This window comes from Microtus ochrogaster, chromosome 7, assembly GCF_000317375.1.
Source record: "Microtus ochrogaster isolate Prairie Vole_2 chromosome 7, MicOch1.0, whole genome shotgun sequence".
In the NCBI taxonomy this organism is placed as follows: Eukaryota; Metazoa; Chordata; class Mammalia; order Rodentia; family Cricetidae; genus Microtus; species Microtus ochrogaster.
The window spans coordinates 11256339-11270545 of NC_022014.1; the positions used below are offsets into that span (position 1 = coordinate 11256339).

At 44.1% G+C, this 14207-nt stretch overlaps 1 protein-coding gene across 1 annotated transcript; it reads left to right on the forward strand.

Moving 5' to 3' along the window:
- Window positions 1-8929: 8929 nt before the first annotated feature.
- LOC101996490 (60S ribosomal protein L39-like) lies at window positions 8930-9183 on the forward strand. The gene has a single exon (XM_013347174.1). It carries the CDS (start codon window positions 8930-8932, stop codon window positions 9083-9085), a length of 156 nt encoding a protein of 51 aa, XP_013202628.1. The 3' UTR covers window positions 9086-9183.
- Window positions 9184-14207: the final 5024 nt, after the last annotated feature.

The window sequence follows — 14207 nt, forward strand, 5'->3', positions numbered from 1 at the left end:
ATAGATAGATAGATAGATAGATAGATAGATAGATAGATAGATAGATAGATAGATAGATAGATAGGTAGGTAGGTAGGTAGATAGATAGATAGATAGATAGATAGATAGATAGATAGATAGATAGATAGATAGATAGATAGATAGATCGAACAACAACAAAATGAATGAGCCGGGCATAATGGTGCACTGTCAGGAGTCATGCCATGGGACCAACAAACAGCTGTGGAATTCATAGGACATAACCGAGCAATCAGGAAAGTCACACCTGAGTAAGCCTTGGAGAGGCAGAACCTGGAAGACTATGTGTCCTAAGGACCTCATGCTGTTATTAAACATAGCGCTGGTTGTTATCTTCATGGTCACTGTGTCCCTCATAATCTATGAGTTGTACGAAATCTCTCAGGGGGGTTCTAGTTCCTCTCTGGGCCATGTTACTGGTACTTACAATAATAGTGATTGACTTTTTCCAAGTATTGCTGCTGGAACAGATTAGTGATCCAAACACCACCATTAGAAAGAATTTGTACATGTAGATTGTTAGTAAAGTTATGTTAAGATGTTTTTGTCAATGACTTTGAGGTAGAAAATCTTAGAGAACAATTTTGGGGGGACCAGGGCAACCTGGCCACACATAATGGGGCCCAGACCATGTGGAGCCTATGGCAGCCTGGCCACTCATGGGGTCCAGGCTGTACAGCTACCATGGCAGGCAGCACCAGGTTCCAGGAAAAGCAATAAGCTGACACCACCCAGGGAGGTCCAGCATCTAAAGGGAAGTACCTTGTAACATGAGGGCCAGGCTCATTGGAGTTTCTGTCCTGCCTAGTCCCCCAGCCCTTTAGTCCCAGAGAAAATCACACAGAGATCTCCATAAGTTATAAAACTGATTGACCCATTAGCTCAGGCTTCTTATTAGCTCTTGTAGCTTATATTAACCCATTGTTCTTATCTATGCTAGCCACATGAAGATGAGCTTGCTTTGGTGGATTGGGGAGGGAGTGGGCGTGGCTTGTCTCTTAAAGGGACAGAGTCTCTTTTCATCTCTCTCTTGAAGAGGAAGTTTCTGTCTCTCCCTTTTCCCTACTTCTTCCCTTCCATTTCTCTCTCTCTCTCTCTCTCTCTCTCTCTCTCTCTCTCTCTCTCTCACCTTCTTCCCTTCCCTTCCATAACCTACTAAGTAAATATCTAACCTCACTCTGCATGGTGTGCCTAACTGTTTCTCTTGCCCACCACATGGCTCCCTGCCCTGAACCAGCCACCTTCAGAGACCTGCAGCGTGGTCTCATGGCATGCCCATCTGTCTGTGGCTCCTCATGGGACTGGCTGCCCCATCAAGGTCTCTCCCCCACCACACCTGCCTGGGACTTCCTGCCTGGGACTCATGGCCCACTGCAGAAACTGTCCCTGCCTGGGACTGGCTGCTTTCGGGACCCACTGCCCACTGCCTGCCTCCACTTCAGAGACCTGCTGCCCACCTGCGGCATGGTCTCGGGACCCGCTTCCCACTACAGCCACTTGGGAATTCACAGCATTTTACTTAATCCATTACAGTGGGTATGCACCCTGAGGACTTAAAGTAGAACAGACTGATTGGTTTTCACATGTAAAAGTTTAGATTTGTGATTCTTTTAAGATTTTTTTAAGATTACCTTTTGAGATAAATAATAAAAGGACTGATCTTTCCTTTATAACAGCAAAATGTAACCTGCCAGTAAAAGAACTGGCTGAGAAAAATATCTTGCATGCTTAGACTTTGTTAATCTATAACAAATTGCTTGGTCTTGAATGTATGGGTGTTCTTAGAGATAATTTTTTGTAACATGTGAAGTGTTAATCATGTAAGGTATTTTACATGCAGGTTTTAACTTGTTTTTATTGGAATCATTCACCTGAAAAATAGAATGTAACAACATTGCAATTTTTATATTGCTGAGAGATTTTGCTGTGGTATATAAGCTGCAAAGGAAAAAATAAAGACAAGAAGGAGGAAAACATCAGGATAGAAGAACAGAACAGAAAAAGTATAGAATAGGACAAAGCACCAGAAAGAATAATAAAATTCATAATTGAGCTTTGACCCTCAGAAAAGTACTTGTGTATCTGCCTATGGTCTGTTGGAACCTCCAGCTCTCCCCTGCAAGATCCAGAAAACCCTGTTCCAGTCTCTCTCCAAACCCTGCCCACTCAGAGAATCACCAAACAAAGGAAAGGCACCCAAGGCCCAGTTCCACATTTTGGCAATTCTAAAGTTGCCAGTTGCCCAAGTCCCCACCTAAAGTGTTCAGCTTTTGACCATACTTGGGCACAACCCCAGTTTGCAGAAGACATGTGATCACCCTTTGCCAACAACCTATAAAGTCTCCCTGCTTTCCTCTGTGGGAGCGGTTTCTCAGGCAATGACTAGAGATCCTGCCTTGGAGTTGTTTGATTAAATAAACCTGTTATGCTTTTTCCATTCAGCTTGATCTGACTTACTGTGTCAGTAGACAAACCTTTTATGGAAGTGGTTGATTTTTGAGACAGAATCTGGCTATATTGCCCTGGCTACCCTAAAAGTCATTATGTAGACCAGATTGGTTTTGAACTTCTCTGGTCCTCCTGTCTCTGCCTCCCAAGTGCTATGATTTTAAGCATAACTTTCTTGAGCTTTAGATTTGCATAGAGAAAGGACTGGGGTAAAGAATTGAATTTCCTCTCTGTCATCATAAGATTTGATTTGATTGATCACCTCATTTCTGGTTAAAGTGTTATGGTAAAAATAAAACGGCGCCATTCCCCAAGTGGCTGCAGTGGGCAGCAGGCCTCACGGGCCATGAAGGCAGCAGGTCCCAGGCAGGGAGCCATGCAGTGGGTGAGAGACCTCAGTCGAGCAGCCAGTCCCACGAGGAGCCACAGCCCAGGTGGGTGAGAGACAGACTGATAGGCATGCAATGCAGAGTGAGGTTGGATATTCATTTAGTGGGTGATGGAAGGGAAGGGGAGAGGGAGTAAGGGAAGGAGGGGGAAGGAGAGAGAGAGAGAGAGAGAGAGAGAGAGAGAGAGAGAGAGAGAGAGGAGGAAATGGAGAGAGGCAGAAGCCTCTTCGGGGGAGAGATGGAAAAGAGAGGGGACTCAGGCTGGAAGCTGAAGATCAGCTTGCCTTGGGAGGCTGGGAGGGAGTAGACATGGCTTGTCTCTTAAAGGGACAAAGCAAACCGTTACAACCATACACTTCAGACACAGGATTCAGGTATTTGACCCGAAAACCTCATCCGTAAGGGTAAATCTTTCATACTACTAGTGCTATGTAAGCTGCCAAGAGGGGGAAGAAATTTCTACACCTACCTAGCTGTGATGCCTTAGAAGCACAACAATGTCCAGCATGGCAAGAAATCTCTAAATGGGCAATAGTGGCATTCACTGCTTGGCAATAACCAACAGCTCAGTTCAGGACAGATCAGCCTTTCCATTTCAAATTGAAGGCACAGTAAAGCGACGGCTGGGCTGTCTCTCAGGTGGCAGAGAAGAGCAGGCAGTGGGAGAAGCCTTGTCAGTTTTAAGGGGGTAGGTAGCAACTGGAGGAATATGGGTCACAGTAGCCTGGGAATTACTACAGACCGGGTTAATTAGGAATTAGTTGCCCTCGCCCAAGATAGTTGACCACTGGGGTGGTGTCTTAGTTAGGGTTTTATAGCTGTGGAGAGACACCATGACCACAACTCTTTAATGTTTATGATCTGTGACAATGTGGAAAAAAAATAAGAACACAACTCCAACATCAACAAAACCTTTTATGTGGGTACTGAATAAATATGAGCTTGAGGTCAGAAGCCTTGGCTGGATTCTTCAACAGGTTTCCATCTCCTGAGTTGCTAGGATTAGTTACAGGCATAAGTAACTGATGGTAACACCTGGCTTTGATGGGTAATTTTTACTTTTTGTTTGTTTGAGACAGGGTTTCTCTGTAGCTTTGGATCCTGCCCTTGAGCTCACTCTGTAGCTCAGGCTGGCCACGAACTCATGGAGATTCACCTGTCTCTGCCTCCTGAGTGCTGGGATTAAAGGCGTGCGCTACCACTGCCCGGAGATTTTAATACACACACACACACACACACACACACACACACAGAGGGTTTTTTTTGTTTGTTTGTTTTTCGAGGCAGGGTTTCTCTATGGCTTTGGAGCCTGTCCTGGTTCTTGCTCTGTAGACCAGGCTGGTCTCGAACTCACAGAGATCAGGCTGCCTCTGCCTCCCGAGTGCTGGGAATAAAGGCATGCGCCACCATCGCCCGGCTGCGATTTTACTTTTGAAACAAGGTCTCTCACGTATCCCAAGATGCCCTGGAACTTGCTATGTGGCCATGGATGAGCTTGAATTTCTTTTAATGTATCATCTACCTCTCAACTGTTAGGATTATGAACAAGCGTCACCAGGACACATGACATGTTATTTCCTAACTCTTTTCATGTCTGCAACCCTTTTATCTGTAGATGATCCACAACTAGTAACAATTTTGAGTCTTCGGTTGGAGAGCGCTGTTCCTGTAACACTCGAGAGGTGAGCACTTCCCTCCTGCGCAAAGGTATGTGTAGTTTCTGGATCCCGCTCCTGCGGCATTAAGAGTTCCAACTGCCATCCTGGACAGACTAGCAAGCAATGGCATTCTGCTGAGTATCCACCCGATTGACACCAAGACTCACCCCATCCCAGCCCAGGGTTCTCCTAGGCCTGAAGCCGACGCTGAGGGCTTTGCGCACTCTGCGCATGCGTACTAACATCCACCGCCTCTTCCTAGCCACGAAGCCTGACGGGATTTCCGGTGGCCACCATTATCCTAACTGCCAGAGGCTTTGGGAACCGCTTCTGGCGTGCGGTCCGGGGCGCCCGTTGTGCGGTCCTGCGTTCCCGTTGTGCGGTCCAGGGCTACCGTTGTGCGGCCCAGGGCTCCCGTTGTGTAGCGCTCGCAGGTGGGTGGGGTGGACTCGGCTGTTGTGTGGTGTCGCAGGCCTCGGCCTGGGCCATACCTGCGCCACTGCCGCCCGTGAGTGACCCGTGTGTGGCCTGTGCCTCCCTACTCCTAGAAAAACTCTCTTTGACATACCCCCTTCTTTTTCTAGGAAACCCAGCAGAGTCGGGTGCTCAGCTTGTTGTGTCTCCACCTGTACACTCAGCGGAGGTAAGAGGAAACACTATTTCTCAGTTAATTGTTTAAAAAAAAACCCACAAGTTCCTTTTAGTTCATTGTAACTCAATCTGCAAAATAAGTAGGTTTGATTAACATGGTTGTACTTTTATTTCCTGAGTTCAGGTTGTTACCCCTTCTCATCTACCCCTTCCCTTTCTGGCCTCCCCCATTTCCCTTTCAGACGTTACCAATTTCTTTTTTTTTTTTTTTTCTCGAGACAGGGTTTCTCTGTAGCTTTGGTGCCTGTCCCGGAACTAGCTCTTGTAGATCAGGCTGGCCTCGAACTCGCAGAGATCCACCTGCCTCTGCCTCCCGAGTGCTGGGATTAAAGGCGTGCGCTGCCACCGCCCAGCAAGACGTTACCAATTTCTGCTCCTCTACTTCGGCAACGCTAGAATTACAAATCCTAAGGCTGGTTTACACAACGCTGTGCTTGGGCAGCCTGTATGCCATACGGCTATCCACCTGAGCCACATCCCTAGCCCTGTTTACAGATGGAAACAGTGATAGACCCTTTTTCTTTATTAGAAAGTCTCTTCTTTGATAGTTATAGAGTTTGGGGCTTTGCACCTGGTTTAGAAATCTAGTTACAAGTTTCTGAACAATTCAGGATATCATATCTTCCCATAGGGCCAGAGGTGTGACTCGGGTTCTGTCCCTGGGGCCATTTATTAAGAGTACTGCAGTTTCGGGCCTTTGCTTTACACGAGGTTGATTCTGTGGCTCCTGGGGCCCCTGACTCCAGTGCTCTCCAGAGTTTGTTAATACCTAACTAGTTGCCAGCCTCATCTTTGAAAGATGTGATCACCATACCTTTGGGATCAGCAGGAGTCTGACAAGATACAAGTTAGAGATGACAACTCTTCATGGGAATGACCGTATCAGCCACTTGACCGATCCTACTACGTATCAAAACCATTGGTCAGATAAAATGTTAAGAAACACATTTGAAGAGCTGCTAGAGGCTTACATAGCTGAGCTTTAGGGTGAGCAGAGCTAACCAACGGAGGCATAACACCTTCAAGGTGAGATGACAAGGCTGGAGTTCCCATCAGTCCTGCATGCGTGGTGGTCAGATGGCATGTCACTGGTACTGGCACCAGGGCGGTGTTGAGTCTTAATGGGATCCAATAGAAGGCTTTTGTTGATGTCATGTGTCCAGTATGTTTGGGGTCTGGTTTTCATTTGCTTTGTTTTGTTTTTGAGAAGGTTTTATTACGCCCCCGTGCCCATATGGTTCCAATGTGCTTTGTTTCCTTTGAGTAGTTATCAGTGTGTGCTTCTTGGTAGGTGGTATCTTTGTGTCCAAAGGAGATGCCTCTGAGGCTGCACTCAGATGGAATCTCTCAAGGCAAGGAACAAGCTGAAAATCACTGTTTTACATGAATTCAAATACCAGACAGCATATAAACTGTCTTCCATAGGGAGGCCAGAAGATCCCTAGTTAAAGGCTACCTTTACCTGCTTAGAGAATTTGAGGTCCTACCAGCTTTATGAGACCCTCTCACAAGTAATCCTAAACAGTAAGAGTGATACAATGACTAAATTTATGTTTGTTTCAAAATATATCCTTGAGCCAGGCATAGTGGCATGTACTTTTAATCCCACCTATCAGTCAGAAGGCAGAAAGCAGGCAGATGTCTCTGAGTTCAATGCCAGCCTGGTCTGCATACTTAGCAAGTTCCAGGCTAGCCAGTGCTATATACTAACTCTCTCATATACTTCTACCTCCCAAGGGCTGTGATTACATATAGGCACTATATACCAAGCTCTTAATTCCACTTAATCCTTTTGTTTTTTTCCTCACTCAAGTCTCATGTAGCTCAGCCTGATCTGGAGCTCCTGATCTTCCTGACTCTACTTTCCGTGAGCTGGGATTACAGACTTTAGACACCAAATCAGCATAGGAAATAATATTTAGATGATGAGACACTGTGGCGGAGGCAGCTGTTACAAAGGAAAACATTTAATTGGTGGTTTGCATACATTTCAGAGGCTTAGTCCATTATCATCATGGCAGGGAGCATGGCAGCATGCAGGCGGGAGCTGGAGAAGCAGTTGAGTGCTATAACCTGATCCACAGGAGGTGTGGTGGGGGATGGGGGATAAGAGGGGGAGGGGAAAGACTGAGCTTTTGAAAACTCAGACCACCCTCAGTGATACACTTCCCCCAACAAGGCCACACACTTCCTAATCTTTTTCAAAATAATGCCACTCCCTGGTGACTAAGCTCATTCAGTTCTGAGCTTGTGGGGGGAAGGGAACATTCTTAGTCAAACCACTTCAGATGGCACATTAGGGGAGTCTATGTTCTGTTTGTAAGTCATTCCCCCACCAGTGGTAAAAGCTGGGAAATGCATACAAGTTTTCAAAGATAAAATAGGTCATGAGTTCAATGTGTGGGAAAAGTTATTTGTGTGAAGAGACCTTTGTGATGGAGAATTTCAGCTGTTCTGTCTCCTTTAACTTTTATTTTTAGATTTATTTTTGTGTGTATGAGTGCTTGTATGTATGTATGTATGTGTACCATGTGTGTGCCTGGTCCCCACATAGGTTAGAAGAGGGCATCGATCCCTTGCAACTGATGTTACAGATGTGTGTCGGCTGTTGTGAACTGACACACATGCTAGGAACTGGACTGGGGTCCTCTGGAAGAATACATACTCTCATCTCCAGCTCTCTGTCTCTGTTTTAAACTGTCCTTTACATTAGTAAAATATTTTTTTCTTTTGATAACAAAAAAAAAGGTTCTCTTTCTCACTTTTTTCCAAGACAGGGTCTAACTTTGTAGCTCTCACTGGCTAGATGACTGAGATCTTGCTGTGTAGACGAGGCTGGACTTGAACTTGGTAGAAATTGAACTGTTGCCATGACTACCTCCTCAGTACTGGGATTGACAATATGCACTACCATGTCTGGCTCATCTTTGCATTTTGTAGCAGACTTGAATTATTCAAATTAAATGATTGCATTATCAAAATTAGGGTTTGTTTTTTTGTTTTTTGTCTTTGATCTAGCTAAATATTTTTAAAACTATTTTTGGTGCAAGAAATTTTAAAAAAAAGATAGTTGATAATTTTAGCAAAAGAATTTAAATTTCCAGCAAACATTTATACCCACATGTGCATGGCACTGCTGTTTGAGGAAGGATTTAAAATGTCATAAAAATGTGCTTACAAATCTTTAACCCATGAGGCTTGAGACTGTTACTTAGGTCAGTCTTAACATATTTCTGCCAACTCTTTGATCTAGGAAGAAAATTACTTAGTGAAACCTTTTCCCAATTATTAAATTTTTTGATGGAATGAATCAGCTAATTGAGCAGCTTCTTTCCCTTCCCTACACTCTCTGTTTTGTTTTTCTGGTGGGTTTTTGTTTTGTTTTTTTAGGCAGGGTCACGTATAGTTCAGATCGATCTTGAGAACTGTATGCTCCCAATTATTGGTTGAATTCTTGGTGGAATTTTTTGGTGCTTAACCCCTGTTTCTAGTTCAACTGTTGTGATTGTTTCACTTGCTTTTCCTCTTGAATGCCTCTTTTTGTTTTGTTTCAAAACAGGGTTTCTCTTTGTAACAACTCTGGTTGTCCTGAAACCTGCCTTGTAGACCAGGCTGGCCTCGAACTCAGAGATCCTGCCTCTGCCTCCCGAGTGCTGGGATCAAAGGCATGCACCACCATGCCCAGGTACCATCATCCATTTTTGTTAATGACTATACGTTTTTGCCTTTCTCACACAGTGTGTGCCTGTCTGACTTTTCTTCACCATGGCTTCTCACAAGACATTCAGGATCAAGCGAGTCCTGGCTAAGAAACAAAAGCAAAATCGTCCCATTCCACAATGGATTCAGATGAGAACTGGCAATAAAATCATGTACAACTCCAAGAGGAGACACTGGAGACGAACCAAACTGGGTCTCTAAGGAGCCATGCGTATTGATGCTGTTTGAGGGTCACCTTTAACTTACTGCATCAAGTTGAAAACCTTACCATTGTCTGGATATCTGAGTGTGTTTATTGGGGATATGAGTTTTTTCTTTGTTTCTGTGCTCTGGTAGGTTCATTCAATAGTTCAGTAATAAATATGTAAAACCTTTTGTTTGGAAGAAAAATATTTGCTTGTGTGTTACAACTTACTTTGGTGGTTCTGGGGGTCAAACCAAGACTTTTGCATAATAGAGAAATATTCTGTCATTGAACTACATCTCTAGCTCTTGTTTGGGAAGTTGAGTGTTGAGACCTGTCCAGACTGTCTTCAAACTCATGATCCTTCTTCCTCAGCCTTGTGAATGCTTGGAGGACTCCAGCAAGACTAAGTGACAGAAGCTGTAGAAACTTTATCGAGACTCACTTTGTCAATCATTTCACATGAGTGTTGAAATTAGATGTTTTTCAACCAATAATTGCTCTCTGATCCTTAATATGTGTCTCATTTAACAAATGATATAAAGTGGCTGTTGTCACATCTTTATTCCCAGCACACAGGAGGCAGAGGCAGGCGGATCTCTGAGTTCAAGGCTAGCCTGGCCTACAAAGCCAGTTCCGGGCCAGCTAGGGCTACAAATGAAAATGAGGCTGTCTCTGAAAACTGGACTTAAATCCCTTAGCACATTTCTGAGTTTCTCTGCTCTGTAAGTGGTTTCCACTGCTTCCGGTGCCCTTCAATGCCTCAGTGATTTCTCGCTGTTTTCCCCAGGTGGTTGCCTGTGGAAGCACTGGCCCACCATGATCTGCAGCGGTTAGCCTACTGTCTCCTAGAAGGCTTTCTGGTGCCTATACATTGCCTCTGTTATACAGGTACAGACTGTGTGTGTATTTAAGGGTTAATGACCTAAATGCCTCTGGACTGAGAATCTGGACACAGTGGTTGACTGACACCTATGGGTGCTTCTGACGTGGGAGCCACACACCAAACCTGGTTATTGTCACTTCCAGACTGCAGGGAACTGACCTTTGGCCCTCATCCTTCCCCACAGGTTCTCCTTTTTGTCCTGTTGTTAGGATACCACTGAGAGATCTGAATAAGTCAAATGATAGGGAGTCTTGACCTCCCAATTTGTTTGAGCTTTTAAAGGCAAAACCTCAGTTGTATGACATTCTCAGAAAGACAGCTGTGAACGGCTGCCGCAAGCAAGCATTGTTTACAGAAGCAGAAAGACAGCAGTTACACCATCAGGCTGGTCTCGAAACCTTTAGGTCAGGGACATTGTATAGAAATTTATGACTGGTCTGTGTGACCAGTGACCAATTTACACAAGATAATTTTTGTTTTTTAAAAAATGTTTTAACAAGACGCACATAACTATAGCTGACTAACCCCTACACTATTCTAAGTGTTACAAGTTGGATGGAAAACTATTCTGGCAATTGGGAGAAAATGAATACCACAAAGTCACTCTTAAGTGTAGCAGCTTACAGCCCAGCTCCTGGGCAAGGTTTCCCCTGGTCAGGTCCCCCGAGGGTAACAACTCTTTAGAAACTTTCCCTAGCGAACATGTTAGAATCCTGCTCCACTCTCCTTGTCATGCTCAGCCCAGGCTCCTTCCCTGCCCCAGCAAAAGAAGGTCTCAGTCAAAGCTCATTCAAGAAATGTGTTGGGAGAGAGGAATCCAGGAGAGGCGAGTGATTGCCTCTGCCAGGGTGGAAAAAGGCAGCAGCAAACTGAACAGGCACAGGGCTTATATAGGGCTTCTTAGGGGTGGAGTTTTAACAGGGTGATTTCCAGGATGGGAATTGATCAGATTTCAATCCCCTTGATCTTGGGCAAGCTCAGATCAGCTAGATTTCCTGCTCAGGGATTGGTTGGTTTTTTGCTCAGTTGGTCAAGTTGGTTTGGCTCTGGTTTCAGGGCTGAAGTGTGTTTCTTTCACTGGTCCTTCTTAGCCTTTTGGCTCCAGTTTCAGGCACAGGGTGTTTTTCTCTCACTGGCTCTGGTTACAGGGCCAAGGAACGTTTCTTTAGCTCTGGTCTAAGTGTGTTCCTTTGGCTGGCCCTTTTCCTCTACACTATATAACCACAAGAACCCTATGCCATGTATGTACTGCCTCTCCTATCGAATGACTGCAACTCAGAGTTGTTCTGATTGAAGGGACGATTCTGCTTCTGGAGATGCTTTTCTTCATCATGCCTCCATCAACCTCATAATTACAAATAAGCATGCTCTGTTATAATACAAGTTTTATTTATCAAAATAGGTGGTCAGCCCTGGACTGTATTTTACAACATGGAAGACCTTACCAATCTTTTACACCTTCCTGTCAATACTATAGCTACAAATATTCTCCATCTGGCCAGTCTCGCTGTACTCAGTTTTCTCCACCTGCCTGTTCTAAAGTCACTTATAAAATGATCACTCTGAGGCTTAATATTAATTACATATTCTTTGGAGTATTTGCTCGGGCTTCTTATTAACTCTTACATCTTAAATTCACTCATTTCTATTATTTTATATTTTACCACAAGGCTTGTGCTTCTTGGGCAGTTTCATGGCTTCTGTCTTACTCTGCTTTTCCTTCCCGCACTGTTTAGTTTTCCAGTCCAGCCATCTTCTGCCCTGCCATAGGCCAAAGCAGCTTCTTTACTAATCATTGGTAATAAAACATATTCACAGCAGACAGACGGGAAATCCCTTCATTACAATATTTCCTAAGTTGTGTCTTTTGGTGTAAATACTGCCTATCAAGAATTTCATAACAAGCCGGGCGGTGGTGGCGCACGCCTGTAATCCTAGCACTCGGGAGGCAGAGGCAGGCGGATCTCTGTGAGTTCGAGACCAGCCTGGTCTACAAAGGGAGTTCCAGGACAGGCTCCAAAACCACAGAGAAACCCTGTCTCGAAAAAACCAAAAAAAAAAAAAAAAAAAAAAAAAAAAAAAAAAAAAAAAAAAAAAGAATTTCATAACAAGCAATTCTAATAGCCAGTTATTATCTGATAATATGAGCTTTTCCCGGGGAGATGTAAACAAAAGCCTTCTCAGTCTACATAGGGCAGCAGCAGCGAAAACAAACATCCCCTTAGTTGGAATTACTTACAAAAGCACATGTGACTTTGAGGCATCTTCACCACTAAAGAAAACAGCAGCTGTCAAGATTCTTACAGTGGAGCGGGGCCTTGTAAGCTCTCCCTGCCCCCACCAACTGTTATTAACTGCCATATATCTTCAGGAAGGGAAGGGGCCTCATGAGTCATTCTTCCCAGTCAACTGTTAACTGTGTCTTGAGAAGGAGTTTGGCCTTGTGAACTGGCCCCACGTCATACAGGCTTTTCTGCATGGCTACAGTCATGTCAGACCTGGAGGACAGTATATGGAATAGTAAGAAGCATTAAACATTTCACTGTAATACAGAGATCCATTATGGCAAGTTATTAAATAAAGGCTTATATTTCTGGATATACCTGGTTTATCTAGGGCAAGTGTTCAGATCAGTCTATCCCTTTGATAAAAAGACAGTTAGCTTTACTTAGCTGCTTAGAATTCTCTCAGTCAATGCACCCCAAAGAGTGCTAGTGAGATGGCTCAGTGAGTAAAGAAAGGCACGTATTTCAAAAGCCTGCTGACCGGAATTGGATCCCTAAAACTCACTCTACAAAACCATTCTCTTTCTGACTCCAGAGCAGGTATCATGTGGCACAGGTACTCACCTCCTTCCACCACCTCACAAAAATAAAAGTTCCCCACAAAAACAGGACATACGTATAAAGACGATTAAATATACTACATATTATTTTCATATATGAAGAGATTTAGAAATAATTGGCTTATGTGGTTATGGGGACTGTCAAATTTACAGATTTACAGATTCAAACAAATGGATGCTGTGAGCTAGGTGTAGTGGCTGGCGCACACCTTTAACCCAGCACTTGGGAGGCAGAGATGGATGTATCTCTGTGGATTTGAGGCCAGCCTGGTCTACACAATGAGTTCCAAGACAGTTTGAGCTACACAATGAGACACTGACTTAAAAATAAAAAAGACTAAAAATACAAAACCAAAAATGGATGCTGTGGTCTTGTGAACTTTGTACAGCAGCCTAGCAACTTGGATTCTTTTTTTGTTTGTTTGTTTGTTTTTGTTTTTCGAGACGGGGGTTTCTCTGTAGCTTTGGTGCCCATCCCGGAACTAGCTCTTGTAGACCAGGCTGGCCTCGAACTCCCAGAGATCTGCCTGCCTCTGCCTCCCAAGTGCTGGGATTAAAGGCATGTGCCACCACCGCCTGGCTAAGCCTAGCAACTTGGAAACTCAGCAGAAGTCCCACTCCTGTAAGACTGCTCATTCTTTTCCTGGCCACCCGCCCATGAATAATCACAGAGAAACTATATTAATTACAACACTGGCCAATAGCTTATGCATCTTTCTAGCTAACTCGTACATCTTAAATCAACCTATTTCTGTTAATCTGTGAATCACCACGAGGCTGTGGCCTACGGGTTTCTGGCTGGCATCTTTCTCCTTTAGCACCTACATGGCATCTCTGACTCTACCTACTCTCTCTCCATATCTCTGTTCAGATTTCCTAGCTGGCTTTACTTAGCCATTGGCCAGCTTCTTTTATAACCAATAAGACAGAGGAGAATCCCATATCACACTCCTCTGGGGAAACTGTTTCTGTCCTGAAAGCCTTGAATTGATTGGTTGACTGTTACCCACATTATTGATGACCACCTTTTGATGTCAGAAGAGATGATGACCACAGGTTGTAAGTCTATATAATACTTCCATAATAGTATCTGGACACTATAATCTTGTTAGCATAAAATTAACCATAAGTCATACTTTATTTCTATCCTATCATTTAATGTATTATTCATACAAGCCTTTGTAAGCTGGTAACATAAGTTACTGCTGGAACATGAAATTATAATTTAATATAATAATAATAATCATACATTGTGTTAGTCACTGTTCAGCTGTTGTGAAAAAGACATGACCAAGGCAACTCTTACAAAAGGAAGCATTTAGCCGGGCGGTGGTGGCGCATGCCTTTAATCCCAGCACTCGGGAGGCAGAGGCAGGCAGATCTCTGTGAGTTCGAGACCAGCCTGGTC

Coding starts and splice junctions, on each gene's coding strand:
- LOC101996490 (XM_013347174.1), top strand. CDS start 8,930: ATGGCTTCTCACAAGACATTCAGGATCAAGCGAGTCCTGGCTAAGAAA.